The sequence below is a fragment of the Rutidosis leptorrhynchoides genome, chromosome 3 (genome assembly GCF_046630445.1).
Source record: "Rutidosis leptorrhynchoides isolate AG116_Rl617_1_P2 chromosome 3, CSIRO_AGI_Rlap_v1, whole genome shotgun sequence".
In the NCBI taxonomy this organism is placed as follows: domain Eukaryota; kingdom Viridiplantae; phylum Streptophyta; class Magnoliopsida; order Asterales; family Asteraceae; genus Rutidosis; species Rutidosis leptorrhynchoides.
The window spans coordinates 1,250,132-1,268,951 of record NC_092335.1 but is presented as its reverse complement, the minus strand read 5'-3'; the positions used below and the strand labels follow the sequence as shown (position 1 = coordinate 1,268,951).

The 18,820-nt window shown below is 34.0% G+C and overlaps 1 protein-coding gene across 1 annotated transcript; it reads left to right on the top strand.

Annotated features, from left to right (window-relative positions):
- The first annotated feature begins 2,342 nt into the window (after positions 1 to 2,342).
- Positions 2,343 to 3,305, top strand: LOC139895642 (uncharacterized). Its single transcript, XM_071878158.1, has 2 exons — positions 2,343 to 2,982; positions 3,072 to 3,305. The coding sequence occupies exons 1-2, from the start codon at positions 2,361 to 2,363 to the stop codon at positions 3,086 to 3,088; spliced, it is 639 nt and encodes a 212-aa protein (XP_071734259.1). The 5' UTR covers positions 2,343 to 2,360; the 3' UTR covers positions 3,089 to 3,305.
- The last annotated feature ends 15,515 nt before the right edge of the window (positions 3,306 to 18,820 follow it).

Here is an 18,820-nt window from a genome sequence, read left to right as displayed (position 1 = left end):
GTGGTTTTACAACTCGAAAGAGCAGAACACAAAAGTGAGTTTGATTAAAAATAAAATAAAATTTCTACCACATATTGTTTCCACTACATAATGCTAACTTGGTTCTTTAAGTTATATAAGACAACCAAACTTGGTTGAGAGTTTAGCAGTTGATAGGAATAAGAGTCAGAAAATTTTGGTGAAATCTCAAACTAAGAAAACCAAAACGAAACGTATACATATCATTGTCTATTGTTTTATTATAATAATTTGATTATTATAATAAGTTACTTGGGTTTGGACTAGCATCCATTGACGGTCGTTTGAAGTGTAGTGTGGACTATCCAAAGTGACGATCATACTTTTGATCGTAAGTTTCTCTCCTACAATCCGTTTCTTCAGGAAAGGTATATCCTTTACTCACTTTGTGAATTTATATATTTTGACAATTATTAGTGGTGTAATTGGATCTTGTTGGAACCGTCAATCGTGTGTATGTTTTGTAATAATAAGTTTATTTTATCGTTCCGCTGCGTTAATTTGATTTGAAAGTACACACGGTTTTCCATCAGTGGTATCCGAGCCGCTTTTACACCATTTTAATTGTCACGTGATTTTCTCAGATCTAGTTTTGTGAGATGGTAAAAAGTAAAAACTTTTTTTTTTTTACAATTTCAACATGTTTGTTTTAAATTAAATCTCATGACGCACAAATAAGATCTGAAAAATATCACTGTTATAAATTTTGAATTTATTTATTATGGCTTGAATAATTGTTGTTTATTTCATTCTATGGTTGTACACATGCATTGTAACCATGGACAAGCCATATGTAGTTTTTAATAATGTAGTTATTAGAATTGTGATTGCACACATAGCCCATAATGCCCCGGCCTATGTATGATTGTTGTGATTGTTGATTACAGCAATATTGTGTCATGTTGATTATTTGTATTATAAGGCCATTTTGAAGCCAAAATTGTATTATATTTATTTTCCATTTTCATAGTATTGTATTTAAGTTTATTTCAATTTATAAAAGTACTAGTTTAGTTGTATTTTCAAATTTAAATAAATGTAACAAGATGAAGATTGAAGATAAAATACAACATGCTTTTGGCTTAGAAGATGGCGAACAGGTCAAGTTGACAACAATGGCGTTTGTCAAGTTTTCACTTGATTCTTGAATCAAGTGGGAGCTACGATATTACCCTTAGTTTGACCTCTTGATCCCATGTCGGCTCATGGGATCAAGCATAGGATTTTTGGGCTAGGCTATGTGTGTGTGATGCATGGTATGGTTGTGTTTTATTTTTACGCATTTATATTTAATTGTTGATTATAATATATGCTAAATGTTTTTTGATGAAAACATCAAATAAAACTAGTAACGAGTTTCAAAGGTTAAAATTGATGATTTTAAAAAGTTAAACTCTAACGAGTTTAAAGTTAAATATTTTTTGAAACTCAAATAATATATATGAGCAACATCTTTTAAAAATATTTTAAAATGATACACAGTGTGTATTTGTTATTTTTTTTTATATAAATTAAATAACAAACTTGACGCATAAACACGATCGACATATATAAAATTGGTTAAAATGTTTTTTAACAAATTGTAGCGAATCTTGTGTGCATGCATTATTCGTTAACACAAACATTTTTAAAATACCCGTCAAATTTAAGTCATGCCATCCAATGAGCTTGCAAACACTCCTCGTTATTTTTTGATTACGGTGAGACCTAATCGAATTATAGCCACGAGGTGAATTTTCAGTTACGAGTGAGACTAGGCTGAATTTCCACTGTTTCCAAATTGGACGACTTAATCGTATTCACGGTGAGACCTGAGATCGAGGCAAGGATGGGACAAACATGCCATTAGATAATAGTGGTTTTTAGACTACACATATCTCAGGGTCCCATAAAGATCTAAGAGTTGCATCTGTGATGCAATTGGTACTCGCTACCTACCAGTAGACTCTATAACTGCTAGCTGATCAACAGATGTAGTTATGGAACCTCTATGTGGATCTTAGGCTTTCGTAAATTAATTGTTTTTAAATATATTAAAACTTGGGTAATTAATTTATTAAAGTACAATATCGAAAATACTAAAATTGAATCTTGTTCTCTTGTAGATGTCAAATAATCAAAACGTAAACCAAATCAACCTCCGTTCTTTGTTGGAGAAGGAGAAACTTAATGGTTCAAACTTTCTCGATTGGCACCGCAACCTGAGAATTGTTCTCAAATTTGAAGGGAAGTTGAACAAAATTGAAGAACCCTTACCCGAAGCTCCTCCTGAGACAGCTACTGCTGCTCAAAAGAATGCTTATCGGAAGTTGTTTGATGAGCAAGAGAAGATAGCTTTAATCATGCTTGCTAGTATGACTTCTGACCTCCAAAAGGAAATGGAAGATCGTACAGCATATGATATGATGACTGAGCTGAAAAATATGTTTCAGAAACAGGCTAGTCAAGAGTTATATGAAACTTATAAGCTTCTTCAAACATGCAAAATGGAGGAGGGTCAATCAGTGAGTTCTCATGTCTTAAAAATGAAAAGCTACATTGACCGATTGGAAAAACTTGGAACTACCTTGCCGCCTAACTTGGCCGTGAACACGGTTTTGGTTTCACTACCAAAATCGTATCACCAATTTGTGATGAATTACAATATGCAAGGTTGGGAGAAATCTCTGGCAGAGGTGCACTCGATGCTCAAAACTGCTGAACAGGATATTCCATATAAGGTTTCCAATCCAGGTGTCCTTATGATTAGGGAAGGTAGAGTGAGAAAGAATAAGCCAAAAACTTGGGGAAAAGGAAAAGGCAAGTCAATTGCTAAGAAAAAGATTCCACCACCTCCCAAGAAAGAAAACCCAGCGAAAGACGCCGAATGTTTCCACTGTGGAAAAGTTGGCCACTGGAGGAGGAACTGTCCTTCCTACCTATCTGAGTTGAGAAAAGGCAAAGCTGGCCAGACTAGCAAATCAGGTATATTTCATATACAGTTATATACTTTTTCTAGTGATTCCTGGATTTTTGATACTGGTTGTGGTACTCACATCTGTAACAATATGCAGGGAATGAGAAGAAGTAAGAGACTGAAGAACAACACACTAGACTTAAGAGTGGGCAATGGGGCTCGAGCTGCAGTCGAAGCTATTGGCACCTATGAGCTTACTCTACCTAGTGGTCTTATTGTTTTGTTGGAACAATGTCATTATGCTCCTAGTATTACGAGCAATGTAATTTCAGTTTCTCTTTTGAAAAATGTTGGTTTTGAACTTACATTTATGCACTTTGGTATTTCAGTTTCTAAGAATAATGTATTTTATTTTAATGCTATTCCACGTGATGGTATTTTTGAAATTGATATGCATGGTGTAATTTCAAATAATAATTCTGTATATACATGTACTGCCAAACGAGTCAAGAAAGACTTGAATAATACCTATCTATGGCATTGTCGTCTTGGTTATATAAACAAACAACGCATTTCAAAACTCCAATCTGATGGGATTTTGGAATCAACTGGCTCTGAGTCATTTGATGTATGCGAGTCATGTTTATGTGGAAAGATGACAAAGGCTCCTTTCTCCGGTTTAGGTGAAAGAGCTAAAGATCTTTTAGGACTAATACATACTGATGTATGTGGCCCTTTTAGAACTATGTCTAGAAATGGTGAAACATACTTCGTTACATTTACTGATGATTATAGTAGATATGGTTATGTTTACTTGCTGAAACATAAACATGAAGTTTTTGAAACGTTCAAAATCTTCCAAAATGAAGTAGAGAATCAACTTGGAAAGACCATTAAAGCCCTTCGTTCTGATCGGGGAGGGGAATATATGAGTCAAGAGTTTTTGGACCACCTGAAGAATTGTGGGATTGTCTCACAATTCACTCCACCTTATACACCACAGCACAATGGTGTGTCGGAGCGGAGGAATCGAACTTTACTTGATATGGTTCGATCTATGATTAGTCTAACTACTCTACCGATGTCTTTTTGGGGTTATGCATTAGAGTCTGCTGCACGCATACTCAATATGGTTCCAACCAAGAAGGTAGATAAGACACCATATGAGTTATGGCATGGAAAGAGTCCTAAGTTGTCTTATTTGAAAGTCTGGGGTTGTGAAGCGTATGTGAAACGTGACACTTCAAACAAGTTAGAACCCAGAGGTATCAAATGTCACTTTGTGGGATACCCAAAGGAAACAATGGGTTACTACTTTTACTACCAAGCTGAAAACAAAGTGTTTACTGCTCGGTTTGCTGAATTCTTTGAAAGAGATCTTCTCTTACAAGAAGTCAGTGGGAGTAAAGTAGATCTTGAAGAAATTCAAGAATCACAAGGTAACATACCTTTTGAAGGCACTAGTTATCCACACGTTGAAGCTGAGCACATTGTTGATGAGCCAGAACGTGTTGCACCTATAATTCGTAGATCTAGTAGAACTCCTCATCGACCTGAGAAGTTAAATCTTCTGATTAATTCAGATGAATCTCATCTAGGGGATTATGATGAACCCTCTAGCTACCGTGAGGTCATATCAGGTTTAGAATCTGAAAAATAGGGAGATGCTATGAATACAGAGATGCAGTCCATGAAAGAAAATCAAGTATGGGACTTGATTGATCTTCCACCCAATTGTAAACCAGTTGGGTGTAAATGGGTCTACAAGAAGAAGGCTGACATGGACGGTAATGTAAACACTTTTAAGGCTCGATTGGTGGCAAAAGGTTATACTCAAACTCAAGGAATTGATTATGAGGAAACTTATTCACCAGTCGCGAGCATTAAGTCAATTAGGATACTTATTGCCATAGCAGCTTTTCATAATTATGAAATATGGCAAATGGATGTGAAAACCGCTTTCCTAAATGGCGACCTAAGTGAGGACGTATATATGGTTCAGCCGGAAGGGTTTGTAAATCCAAAGCATCCTAATAAAGTATGCAAGCTTCTAAAATCCATTTATGGATTAAAGCAAGCATCCAGGAGCTGGAATCTTAAGTTTGATCAGAAAATCAAAGAGTTTGGTTTTTCTCAAAACCAAGATGAGCCCTGTGTTTACATTAGAGTTAGTGGGAGCAAAGTTGTCTTCTTGATCTTGTATGTTGATGACATACTACTTATTGGAAATGACATTCCAACTTTGCAAGATGTCAAATCTTGGCTTGGAAAATGTTTTGCCATGAAAGATCTTGGAGAAGCTAAGTATATTTTAGGAATCAGGATCTATAGAAATAGATCCAAAAGGCTTATTGGTTTGAGTCAAAGTACATACATTGACAAAATCTTACGAAGATTTAACATGCAAAACTCCAAGCGCGGAGCATTGCCCATGCAAAAGGGCATAACCTTGAGCAAGTCTCAAAGTCCTATCACACCTGATGAGATAAGACGAATGAAATGTGTTCCTTATGCTTCGGCTATAGGATCCATTATGTATGCTATGTTATGTACTAGACCTGATGTCTCGTTAGCTTTGAGTTTGACGAGTCGTTATCAACAGAATCCAGGTGAAGAACATTGGATTGCTGTTAAGAGCATTCTTAAGTATTTGCGGAGAACTAAAGATATGTTCTTGGTTTACGGTGGTTTGGAAGAAGAGTTGAGTATTAGATGTTATACAGATGCTAGCTTCCAAACTGATCGAGATGATTCCCGATCCCAGTCAGGGTATGTCTTTGTCATGAATGGCGGGGCAGTTGATTGGAGAAGCTCAAAGCAGACCACAGTTGCACAGTCTACAACGGAAACAGAATACATTGCTGCCTCAGAAGCTGCTCAAGAAGCTGTCTGGATTAGGAAGTTTATTGCTGAACTCGGAGTAGTTCCCAGCATTGAATCCCCTATGGAAATGTACTGTGATAATTCAAGTGCTATTATACTTGCGAAAGAATCACGTGTACGTAAAGGTAGCAGACACATTCTTCGAAAGTTTGACTACATTCAAGAAGTCGTTGAGAGGAATGATATTAGTATTCTTAAGGTTCATACAGATGATAATGTGGCTGACCCGTTCACGAAGCCCATGACACACAACAAACATGATGATCATGCTAGTAGTATTGGACTTCGTTATGCTGCTGATCTTTTTAATTTGTAATTTAGTATTTGGATATTTTTGGAACATTAAACAGTTTTATCATAATGAATTGATATATTGATGTTATGATCATTTTCATTTATATCACTATGTTCTATATTAGCATGTTTAATCCATGAGTAATTGTTGATTATTCAAAATCTCCATAATCGATCATGTTATGGGAATAACATGAATTAAGATTAATATGAAGTTTTGGTTTATATTTATTGATGATAAATAGTTAACTTGCAGAGACCAAATTCATATGTATTCATTGATGATGGATATTGGAATGACCCAACCGAGATATCACTACATGGATCGTTGTCAGTAGTGAATCTTTTAGTGATTATGTCTTTATGTCCTTAGACTTGAGATGCACTCCGGTTTCGATGTGTGGAATATTGTACTTTGATATGGTTAAATGCTGTCCTGAATAAGACGGTAATAAAGGCTATTATTGGGTATAATGCAAAGCTCGTGAGAGACACGTGTATGCAATATAGGATTTGTTCCTCCAAAATGTTTGGAGTTAGATACTTTTGAGCTCCTCGATGAATGAATAAGATATTTGTGTGGCCGCACCCAGATGTAATTAAGATGATACTTAATTAATTTGGTGATCTAATTCAGTTCTAAGATCGAGAAATAAAATTGTTAAACAAACGAGAATGACGAATGATCCATATCTCAAGTTTAACTAAAGTATCTGAAACAAAAGGACGAATGACATTTAACACTTACCATAACCAGTTCCGAGAAACTACCCTCACGTGAATTTAGGAACAATGGCCTGTTGCTAGACGGTATCCATTGTTAGTATAGTTACTTGGTGTTGTACCATGCACAAGTGGGAGTCTGTAGGATTAATGTGCAAGGTACAACATATAATTATATGGCTAAATTCGTTTGAGCCATCGGGGTCACACACATATAGCCATATAATTATATGTTGTACCTTGCACATTAATCCTACAGACTCCCACTTGTGCATGGTACAACACCAAGTAACTATACTAACAATGGATTCCGTCTAGCAACAGGCCATTGTCCCTAAATTCACGTGAGGGTAGTTTCTCGGAACTGCTTATGGTAAGTGTTAAATGTCATTCGTCCTTTTGTTTTGTAATAATAAGTTTATTTTATCGTTCCGCTGCGTTAATTTGATTTGAAAGTACACACGGTTTTCCATCAAAAACAACCATGATCATAAGGGTTGTAGACCAGGTGAGTAAAGTAACACGTGATTTCTAGTATAATTCAAAAGGGGCCTACCAGATCAACAAAGACTTCTTCTATTCTTTTGTGAAAATGAAAATAGTTATTGTGTTACATATAAAAATGAATAAAACCCATTAGATACATTTAAATAATTAATTTTAGGTCAAATCATTTAACAAAGCCCATTTGACCCATTAAATATGATACATAAATCCCAGCTATTTACATGTGGATAACCTGAACTTGATATAAACAACAATACTTCTTAGTAGATGCAACAAATTTGACCAACTAACTGACAAATATGTCAGTTCAAAATATGTTTTATCAACATTCACTAACGGCCCAAATGAGTAATACCGTATATTACTTTAAATTCTTGAAAAGTTTTTGAACTTCCAAAATCATTGTATAAAACTAAATTATTATTAAGGTGATATCTTCAGAAGTGAAAAAAGCAATATGTTTTATCAACATTCACTAACGGCCCAAAAGAGTAATACCGTATATTACTTTAAATTCTTGAAAAGTTTTTGAACTTCCAAAATCATTGTATAAAACTAAAGTATTATTAAGGTGATATCTTCAGAAGTGGAAAAAGCACGTACCTTCAATATTATTGATGCAATTAGCAGCGCTGGAACCGCCATCCATCATTGATGAAACCGAATTTGTCGATGCTATCAATAATTTAACCAAACCCTAGAATTACACAATTACGAAGTGGTAAGTACAAAAGTGTAACACCCCAAATTTTAAGATATTTTTCTAGTAATTAATAAGTAACTTTTATTAACGTTTTATATGTATGATCTAAGAATAAATGTAAAAGAAAGGTTAGAAGTGACTTGAAATATTATTATTTTTAATAATAATAAGTGTTGGTGGTCGTGGGCTAAAAATATTAAGTCGAAATGCTTAACGATTAACTGTTCGATAAGTTGTCATTTTGGAGCTGTTTCGTAAAACGAGCATAACTTGCTCATATTTTCTCGGATTGAGCTGATTCAAAAACCCAGACGTCCGTAATTAAATATGTGACAACTTTCGTGTTTTAAGTTTTTCAAAATTCTGCCCCGAATGACGGGAAACAGGCCAAATACGAGTTAAAGTGGGGTTTGATAGCTTTTGTATATTGATGGACCGAAAGTGTAAAATGCCTAAAAACATTTTTGGCCATCAAAATCAGTCTTGAGAGCTCATTTTCTAGCTCTAACAACTTCTGGAAATTTACTCTCATTTTAGAGAGAGAGTGGGGCGTTTTTAGAGAGAGAAAGAGGAAGAACATAGAAAAAAGTGTGATCTTGACTCATTTGACTTGGATTCTTGTTCTAGTTATCTAGGGCTTCAATTTTAATGCTTTGGTAAGTTCTTAATCCAAATTTTATGTTTTAATTTCGTTCTTGAGGTTGAATTAGGGTTCTTGGTGAGTTAAACATCAAGTAAGTTGTAGTGTTGCTTCTTTTGGGGCTTGCATGTAAGGTGTTTGATGAAATACCTCAAAGAAGAGTTGATGTTGATGATGATGATTTTAATTGTTTAAAATGAATCTTTGATGATGCTTATGTCTAATTATTCATGAATTTGAGTTTCATAAGTGATATTATGGATTAAAGAATTATTGTTGTGATGTTAAAGAACATGATATACTTATGCATATAAGGTGTTTGTTAAAATGCCTAAGAGAAGAACTAGTAATGTTCATGATGTTATTAGCCATGTATGATGATTAAATTGTGTTAAAAATCATTCATAATATTGTTATTAGTATATGTAAGTAGCTTGGTTTTGTTGGAAATATTTTTGTGTTGAATTGAGTTGAAAATGGAATCAATGATGTCAAATCCGTCACTAAGAAAAACTGCACAAAACTTGATTTTGTAAAAATCATATAAAATCAACCGTAGCTCCGTTTAGGGCGTGTGAGCACTTTTCGGAAAGGTCTTTGAGTGTCCTTTCCAATGAACAAGTCTTTAAATGCTGAACAGAGACTTAAATGGGTCAGAATATGCTGTGAATGTAGGGCTGTCCAAATGGTAGAATTGTGTAAAGCTTGTATAAAATATTATTGTTTGGAATTTTGGGCATGTTGTAAGTGTCCATGTTATTAGGACATGAGTTACCACTTGTAGTGTAGTGGTTTAAGTTCCTTTCTTGAGTCAAAATCGGTCAAAAGCTTAATTGGGTTAAAATTAAGCTAGTAGCCACTTTGATGCCTAATGGCGTTATGAGCGGATTTATGTGTTAAGCAAGTTATTAATATGATTAGCATTGTGATTAGGAGCTAATCAAGGGAAGGAAAGTGGCCAAGTGTGCAAAAGAGGCCAAGGTGAGTACATAGGTAAATTTATATTCAATTAACGATTTAATTATGTATTCGATATCATGATGTGTTTTTCATTGTATCATGAATATTATGATCGAGTAGAACAAGTATTTTGTTTACGGTAAGTTATCAAGTTAAAGATTTTGATGAAGTCAATTTTATTAGTTTATGTTACGGTTGTTAATGGGTACTTAATGATGAATGCGGTAGATGATATTATGATGTGCTAAGTTTGCTAATATAATTTCAAGATGTTAAAGAAGTCTTTCAAGAATTTTTAATAGCAAAGGAATTCGAGTAGAATGACGAGATATGAGTCTATGATAAACCAATGAAGAAGGAATTACACCGGGACAGGCCGATCATGTGGGCCACGACAGGTAAGTGGGGATACACTTGTACATACACGGGTGCGCAAGGTAAGTATTATGTGATTGATGATTGATGATTGATGATTTATGATTATTGTTGAGTTCTTTTATGAATGTAATATGTTGTAGATATGTATTGTTATGATGTATTAGTGATGAAGTGTATGATGTGTTCGTGAAGCAGGGACATACAAACTCTCCTAAAAGAGAATAGTTACCAAGAAGACGGGTTACGAAGGATAATTATTGTTATTTATAGTGTGCCAAGTTTATGAACACTTATTCTTAATTCTCTATGTTACTCACTAAGCATTGAGCTTACCCATATTCATTGTTGTCATGTATGTGGTTCTTGAAAAGCGGCGAGAGATCATAAAGTAGACTTTCATGAATCTATTGGGACAAGTGAAGGAAACGGATCTTGCAAGTTTCTAAAGGGTATATAGCAAGCGTCGAAGAAGTAGCGGTCTTGCAAGAAATTTAAGTAAGAAGTTAGCTCAAGTAAGTAAAAGCAACTTTCTAAATCTTGCTTTTATTATTATGATGATCTATGTTATTGAATGCGGATGATCGTGTTCAAACGTTCGCAATTCAAGGTTGTTTTGCTTTAGAGTTTTCAAGTATGATCAAATTGGTTTTGTAAGTGGAATTGTGAGTCTCGAAATTGGATCATGCTTTAGGTAATTACATGTGTTGACGTTTTTAGTTATGTCCGTTAAACGTTTTGGAATAAACAAGTAGTCAAAGATTTTGTAATAAGGTTAATGAAAGGTTTAAGTATGTTCAAATGAAGCGTGATAGATAATGGAATGAGTCGAAATGGATCAAGTTTGACATATAAGACGATATGGGTTAAAACGATATGTTGATTGGTGTAATGGGTCGTGCGCAACCGAGTGACTTTAGTGTCTCGTTATGATGTTAGAAAAGTTAAATTCATGTAGATAAAAGATAGATGATGTATCATGTTTGGAAAGTGTGATTTTAAAGCAAGTTAAGTTTAGTACCAGCGACAGCACATTCGCCGCGCCGCGCCCTTAGGCGTATTTTGAAAACAGGAAAAATGTATAACTGGTCTGAAATTATTTGTCTGGCCGCGCCGCGCCCAGAATTGCCGTGCCGCGGCATTTCCCTGGGATGGGTGGTCACTCTGATATAAAAAAAATTATTATCGTTTTAGGGCCTTAAAAGTTGGTATCGGAGCGGTGGTTTAAGGGAATTAGATAATCCACCTTAGGATTATTTAGACTTAAATCGAGGTATATCTATGCTTAGACATGTATGGTTTCATGATTATTATAAGTTGCTTACGCTAAATGAATGATATGTGACTATATGATTATTAAATGAAATGAATTTTGGACGCATAAGTTTAATTCGATAATGGTATGCATCATATGGAATAAGTTAACAATGAGCTAGTTTCGAGAAGACTATGCACTTGTGATGTGATGTATGAAAGTGGTTTGATGCACCCGGATTGCATCCGTGCAAGAGGGTGATGATCAAACCCACTAAGTGATGAAGCTTGGATCCATGTCAATGACGATTAGCTTGGACTTGTGTCCATGTCAATGACGGTTAGCTTGGGCTTGTGTCCATGTCAATGACGATTAGCTTGGACTTGTTGTAACAACCCGACTTTTTCCGTTTACTGTCGTTACTTGTTCGTTAAGTGTTTAACGGTGATTACTTAAACTTTGTGTATTTAATTGACTTAAGTACATACTTAATAGAGGAATGTTTGAATTAATATATTATATTAATTTATTTCGGATAGCGAAAGAACTAGAAAACGTTACAGTTAAGTTTATCGTCTAGAAGACTTTTTAGTTTACGGAACTCAGAAAAACGGCACAATAATTATTTTCGATAATTATTGACTTTGAGAAAATTATTTTTAATTTATTATTTATTTAATGAATTAAACTTGGTGATTGCGTTTCAACGACTAGTTAACGTTCCGGAGACCCGGTACGGCTAACGGCACTCGAAACGAACCACGCGCGTACAAGTAAATTAGCAAAACGAGCCCAGGATACCCATTAGAGGGCCCTACGGCCGAACCCACCCCCATGCACCTTAATGGACTTAATTTGGCTAGTGGATCATTAGTGGTTGGTGTTTAGGCCTAATTACTAACTATTAAAGGAAAATAAATCACAAGAACCCTCATTTGTTTCCCCTACAAGTCGACACCCCCTTCCCCTCTCCCTCTCTTTGGCTGTCAGCCATCATCACCACCTTACCACCATCAAAAGTTGTTTTTGGAAGAAACCTTGTGCACGAAAGACGTTCCTTGTGTCGTTCTCTACGCGTTAGTGTGTTCGATTTAATCGCTTGAGGTATAATTAGTAACCCTAATTTTAATAATTCAGTTTTTTGTTCAATTACATGGTGTATTAGAGTCTAGTGCTCAATTAATGGTGTCTAGTATTGCTAATTGTTGATTGATTGCGAAATTAACGTTGTATGATTGAAAAACGAATTTGTTTATTGATGATCTGATTAAATTGATATGAGATCTGACTTTGTAATATATTTAATTAGAAAGATATCGAAAAGTTATTAATTTTAGACTCCGATTTTGCGTGATTTCGTTATCGTATGCTCAAGATATGCGTAATCGAAGATTACGTTAGGGTTTGCATGAAATCCGAATTTTCTGAGTTTCATGCTATGTGTTTTAGCTTATGAAAGTTGTGTTACTGTATTCCTTTTGAAAAGTTATGCAATTTAGACTAAAGATTTGCGTTAAAAGGTTATGTAATGCTTCCGATATGATTAAACGAAGTTTTGTTTCTTAAAGAATGTTGAATCTGTTTTTAAGTTTATATAAAAATTGCTAGAATGAACTAGAAATTGTTTTAGACTTTGAGCTTCTGGAATATGTTACTATAGATGTTCCTTGACATGTTTAATTTGTATGCGAACTTGAAAGAACGTGATTTTCCATGAGTTATATGCTAATCTTTTTAATGTGTCCGGTTGATATTCAAAAACTAATGAGTCTGTAATGTTTTGCAAATCTGTATGAATTGGCTAAAGCAATGCTTCTGATTATTTTATCACTTAAATTTTGAGATGTCTTGAGATGATACCAATTGGCCATTCATTAAAATCTATTTTCTATATTTTATGAAAAATATTTAAAAACTGACGTGTGAGCAGAATTTTCTGTAATGAACCAGAAATTGAGCTTTTCTGATATTGGACTTTTATTTATCGTATAAGGCCCTGGCTAGACTTTTTGGAATCATTTTTAAGTCTATTTATGATCTAGAGTTGATCATAATTTTATGAATTATGTGTTATGCGCTACGAGTGTATTTCTTTACGACGTCTGATTTTTGAAGGTTTACTTTAAGATGTGGGAAATGCGATTTGCTAAACTACGAGTGTTAACATGTTATATGACTTAAGTTTGACTTGTTGACTATGTTTGCATGACTTACTGAGATGTTTGACTTTAGTTGACCTATTTGACCGAGTTGACTTTTGGTTTGACTTTGGTTGACTTTCGTTGACTTGCTTGGATTAGTTGACTTTTACATGTTTGTTGAGTCAGTCTGAGAACAAGGACTTTACGTACACTGTGGGTTGACTAAGTTTGACATATTAGTGTATACTTAAGATGATTTACTTATTTAGGTTGCGTTGTTTAGTCGAGAGCGTTCGACTACAGTATAGTTCGCTAAGATCTTTACGAGTGCTTTTGCTAAGGTGAGTCTACAGTCCCTACTACATTTTTACAGGAATGAGATGCATGCTTTTTACAAATGTTTTACGTGTTTGGCATGAGTAACTTACTAAGATTATACATATGAGTTCAGATCAAAAATCCCTTAGCTTGATTATATTAGTTACTTTGTAAGCTCGACTTGTAGGGACGGTACTGTTAGGTTTGACAACCCTCACCGCAATGTTAAATAGGTGCTTATGTAGTTGTTACATGTACACTTGATCGGTGTATCACCAGTATAGGGTAAATGAAAGACGTGGGCTCGGCCTACGCAAAGGTTAAAGTTTTATAATCAAGTGCTCATGATAATGTATACTTTTCCTATGATGTTTTCCAAGAAAATATTGTGGCCTAACTTACAAATGATTTACTAAAACCTGTAGTTTCACTCAACGTTTTCGTTGATGTTTTGCATGTTTCATCTCAGGTACATAGAGCTAGTGCTTCCGCTTTATTTGAAGTTATGTGCTGTTTGCTGCTAGAACTGGACGGCGTCCAGCATGAATTCTATTTTTATTTCAAGAACAAATATTCGCATTTAAATAGTTTTCTCTGATGTTTTGGGTTCATATACTTTAGTCATTGATGTCAAATGTTTCCAGTTACATTTTCTTTATTAAATGACTTTGTTTTAATGATTAATGGGAATACTTTTTGGAAACGTCTCATTAGAGGGCGTGACCGCTAAACTGTGGGACCAGGAGTTAATATTCCGTTAGTGGATTCTGACGGGGTATTACACTTGTGTCCATGTCAATGACGATTAGCTTGGGCTTGTGTCCATGTCAATGATGTAACATCCCAAAATTTTAAGATAATATTTTATGAGAATTTATTAGTGATTCGTTATGTTTAAGTATTTAACTAGCAAAATAAAATAGACAATTCAAGAATTTGTTAGTTAAATATTGGCAAGGACTAATCATGCAAAGTATAAAATGAGGTGGTTAGTTAGTGTTAAGTGTAGTGACCCGAACTTTTCCATGTTTATATATATATATATTAAATGAAATTGTTATTTACATGATTAAGTGTTTCCAACATATTAAGCAATCAAACTTGTTAAGACTTGATTAATTGAAATAGGTTTCATATAGACAATTGACCACCCAAGTTGACCGGTGATTCACGAACGTTAAAACTTGTAAAAACTATATGATGACATATATATGGTTATATATATAGTTAACATGATATTATGATAAGTAAACAGATCATTAAGTATATTAATAATGAACTGCATATGTAAAAACAAGACCACTAACTTAATGATTTTGAAACGAGACATATATGTAACGATTATCGTTGTAACGACATTTAATGTATATATATCATATTAAGAGATATTCGTACATCATAATATCATGATAATATAATAATTTAAAATCCCATTTGATATTATAAACATTGGGTTAACAACATTTAACAAGATCGTTAACCTAAAGGTTTCAAAACAACACTTACATGTAACGACTAACGATGACTTAACGACTCAGTTAAAATGTATATACATGTAGTGTTTTAATATGTATTCATACACTTTTGAAAGACTTCAAGACACTTATCAAAATACTTCTACTTAACAAAAATGCTTACAATTACATCCTCGTTCAGTTTCATCAACAATTCTACTCGTATGCACCCGTATTCATACTCGTACAATACACAGATTTTAGATGTATGTACTATTGGTATATACACACCAATGGTCAGCTATTAGCAGCCCATGTGACTCACCTAACACATGTGAGAACCATTATTTGGCAACTAGCATGAAATATCTCATAAAATTACAAAAATATGAGTAATCATTCATGACTTATTTACATGAAAACAAAATTACATATCCTTTATATCTAATCCATACACCAACGACCAAAAACACCTACAAACACTTTCATTCTTCATTTTTCTTCATCTAATTGATCTCTCTCAAGTTCTATCTTCAAGTTCTAAGTGTTCTTCATAAATTCTACAAGTTCTAGTTTCATAAAATCAAGAATACTTCCAAGTTTGCTAGCTTACTTCCAATCTTGTAGAGTGATCATCCAACCTCAAGAAATCTTTCTTATTTATAGTAAGATATCTTTCTAATACAAGGTAATACTCATATTCAAACTTTGATTCAATTTCTATAACTATAACAATCTTATTTCGAGTGAAAATCTTACTTGAACTGTTTTCGTGTCATGATTCTGCTTCAAGAACTTTCAAGCCATCCAAGGATCCTTTGAAGCTAGATCTATTTTTCTCATTTCCAATAGCTTTATCCAGAAAACTTGAGGTAGTAATGATGTTCATAACATCATTCGATTCATACATATAAAGCTATCTTATTCGAAGGTTTAAACTTGTAATCACTAGAACATAGTTTAGTTAATTCTAAACTTGTTCGCAAACAAAAGTTAATCCTTCTAACTTGACTTTTAAAATCAACTAAACACATTTTATATATCTATATGATATGCTAACTTAATGATTTAAAACCTGGAAACACGAAGAACACTGTAAAACCGGACATACGCCGTCGTAGTAACACCGCGGGCTGTTTTGGGTTAGTTAATTAAAAACTATGATAAACTTTGATTTAAAAGTTGTTCTTCTGGAAAAATGATTTTTCTTATGAACATGAAACTATATCCAAAAATCATGGTTAAACTCAAAGTGGATGTATGTTTTCTAAAATGGTCATCTAGACGTCGTTCTTTCGACTGAAATGACTACATTTACAAAAACGACTTGTAACTTATATTTTTGACTATAAACCTATACTTTTTCTGTTTAGATTCATAAAATAGAGTTCAATATGAAACCATAGCAATTTGATTCACTCAAAACGGATTTAAAATGAAGAAGTTATGGGTAAAACAAGATTGGATATTTTTTGATTTTTGTAGCTACGGGAAATATTAACAATTCTATACAAATCATATCCTAGCTAACTTATACTGTATTATACATGTATTCTAATATATTATGTAATCTTGGGATACCATAGACACGTATGCAAATGTTTTGACATATCATATCGACCCTTGTGTATATATTATTTGGAACAACCATAGATACTCTATATGCAGTAATGTGGGAGTTAGCTATACAGGGTTGAGGATGATTCTAAAAATATATATACTTTGAGTTGTGATCTAGCCTGAGACATGTATACACTGGGTCGTGGATTGATTCAAGATAATACATATCAATTTTTTTCTGTACATCTAACGTTGGACAACTAGTTGTAGGTTACTAACGAGGACAGCTGACTTAATAAACTTAAAACATCAAAATGTATTAAAAGTGTTGTAAATATATTTTGAATATACTTTGATATACATGTACATATTTGTTATAGGTTTGTGAATCGACCAGTGGTCAAGTCTTACTTCCCGACGAAGTAAAAATCTGTGAAAGTGAGTTATAGTCCCACTTTTAAAATCTAATATTTTTGGGATGAGAATACATGCAGGTTTTATAAATGATTTACAAAATAGATACAAGTACGTGAAACTACATTCTATGGTTGAATTATCGAAATCGAATATGCCCCTTTTTATTAAGTCTGGTAATCTTAGAATTAGGGAACAGACACCCTAATTGACGTGAATCCTAAAGAAAGATCTATTGGGCCTAACAAACCCCATCCAAAGTACCGGATGCTTTAGTACTTCGAAATTTATATCATATCCGAAGGGTGTCCCGGAATGATGGGGATATTCTTATATATGCATCTTGTTAATGTCGGTTACCAGGTGTTCACCATATGAATGATTTTTATCTCTATGTATGGGATGTATATTGAAATATGAAATCTTGTGGTCTATTGTTACGATTTGATATATATAGGTTAAACCTATAACTCACCAACATTTTTGTTGACGTTTAAAGCATGTTTATTCTCAGGTGAATATTAAGAGCTTCCGATGTTGCATACTAAAATAAGGACAAGATTTGGAGTCCATGTTTGTATGATATTATGTAAAAACTGCATTCAAGAAACATATGTCGATGTAATATATTTCTATTGTAAACCATTATGTAATGGTCGTGTGTAAACAGTATATTTTAGATTATCATTATTTGATAATCTACGTAATGCTTTTGAAACCTTTATTGATAAAATAAAGGTTATGGTTGTTTTAAAAATGAATGCAGTCTTTGAAAAACGTCTCATATAGAGGTCAAAACCTCGCAACAAAATCAATTAATATGGAACGTTTATAATCAATATGAACGGGACATTTCAGTTGGTATCCGTGCGTTGGTCTTAGAGAACCAGAATTTTGCATTAGTGTGTCTTATCGAGTTTGTTAGGATGCATTAGTGAGTCTGGACTTCGACCGTGTTTACTTGAAAAATGATTGCTTAACAAATTTTGTTGGAAACTATATATTTTTAACATGTGAATATTATGTGATATATTAATCTCTTAACGCGTTTGATATTATGTGATAGATTTCTACCTCTAGAACAAGTCCCATTGACTCACTTAATAATAATGAAGAGTCAAATGTAAATTGGAATGATTCGTGGACTGATTCACAAGTTCCCGAAGAGGAACCGAAAGAAGAGTCGAAACCGGAAGAAGAATCGGAACCGGAAGAAGAATCAGAACCGGAAGAAGAAATAGAACCAGTGGGGGAAATAATAAAACGATTAAGTAGAAGAAAATCCTCAACCAACCGACCAAAGTTAATTATGGTCAATGGTGTTTCCGCCAAGGAAGCAAAGTATTGGGAGGATTACCAATTCTCCGATGAATCGGATCCCGACAAGGATTCCGATGTTGTTATAGAAATTACGCCAACACAATTTAATAAGGCAAAAGAGAACAATAAGGGAAAGGGCATAAAAATAGAGAAATTTGATTCCAAACCCGATGAACTTTATATGTATCGTCAACACCCGTATTTCTTAAGTTGTGACAATAACCCAGGAACCTCTAAACCACCAGGTTTTTCTAAACCAATGTGGAAAACGACGACTAGTATTAGGGGAACATCATATATCCCTAGAAACTTGGCAAAGCGAACCAAAACCAAAGAAGAAGAAACGAGCGAGTCGGAAT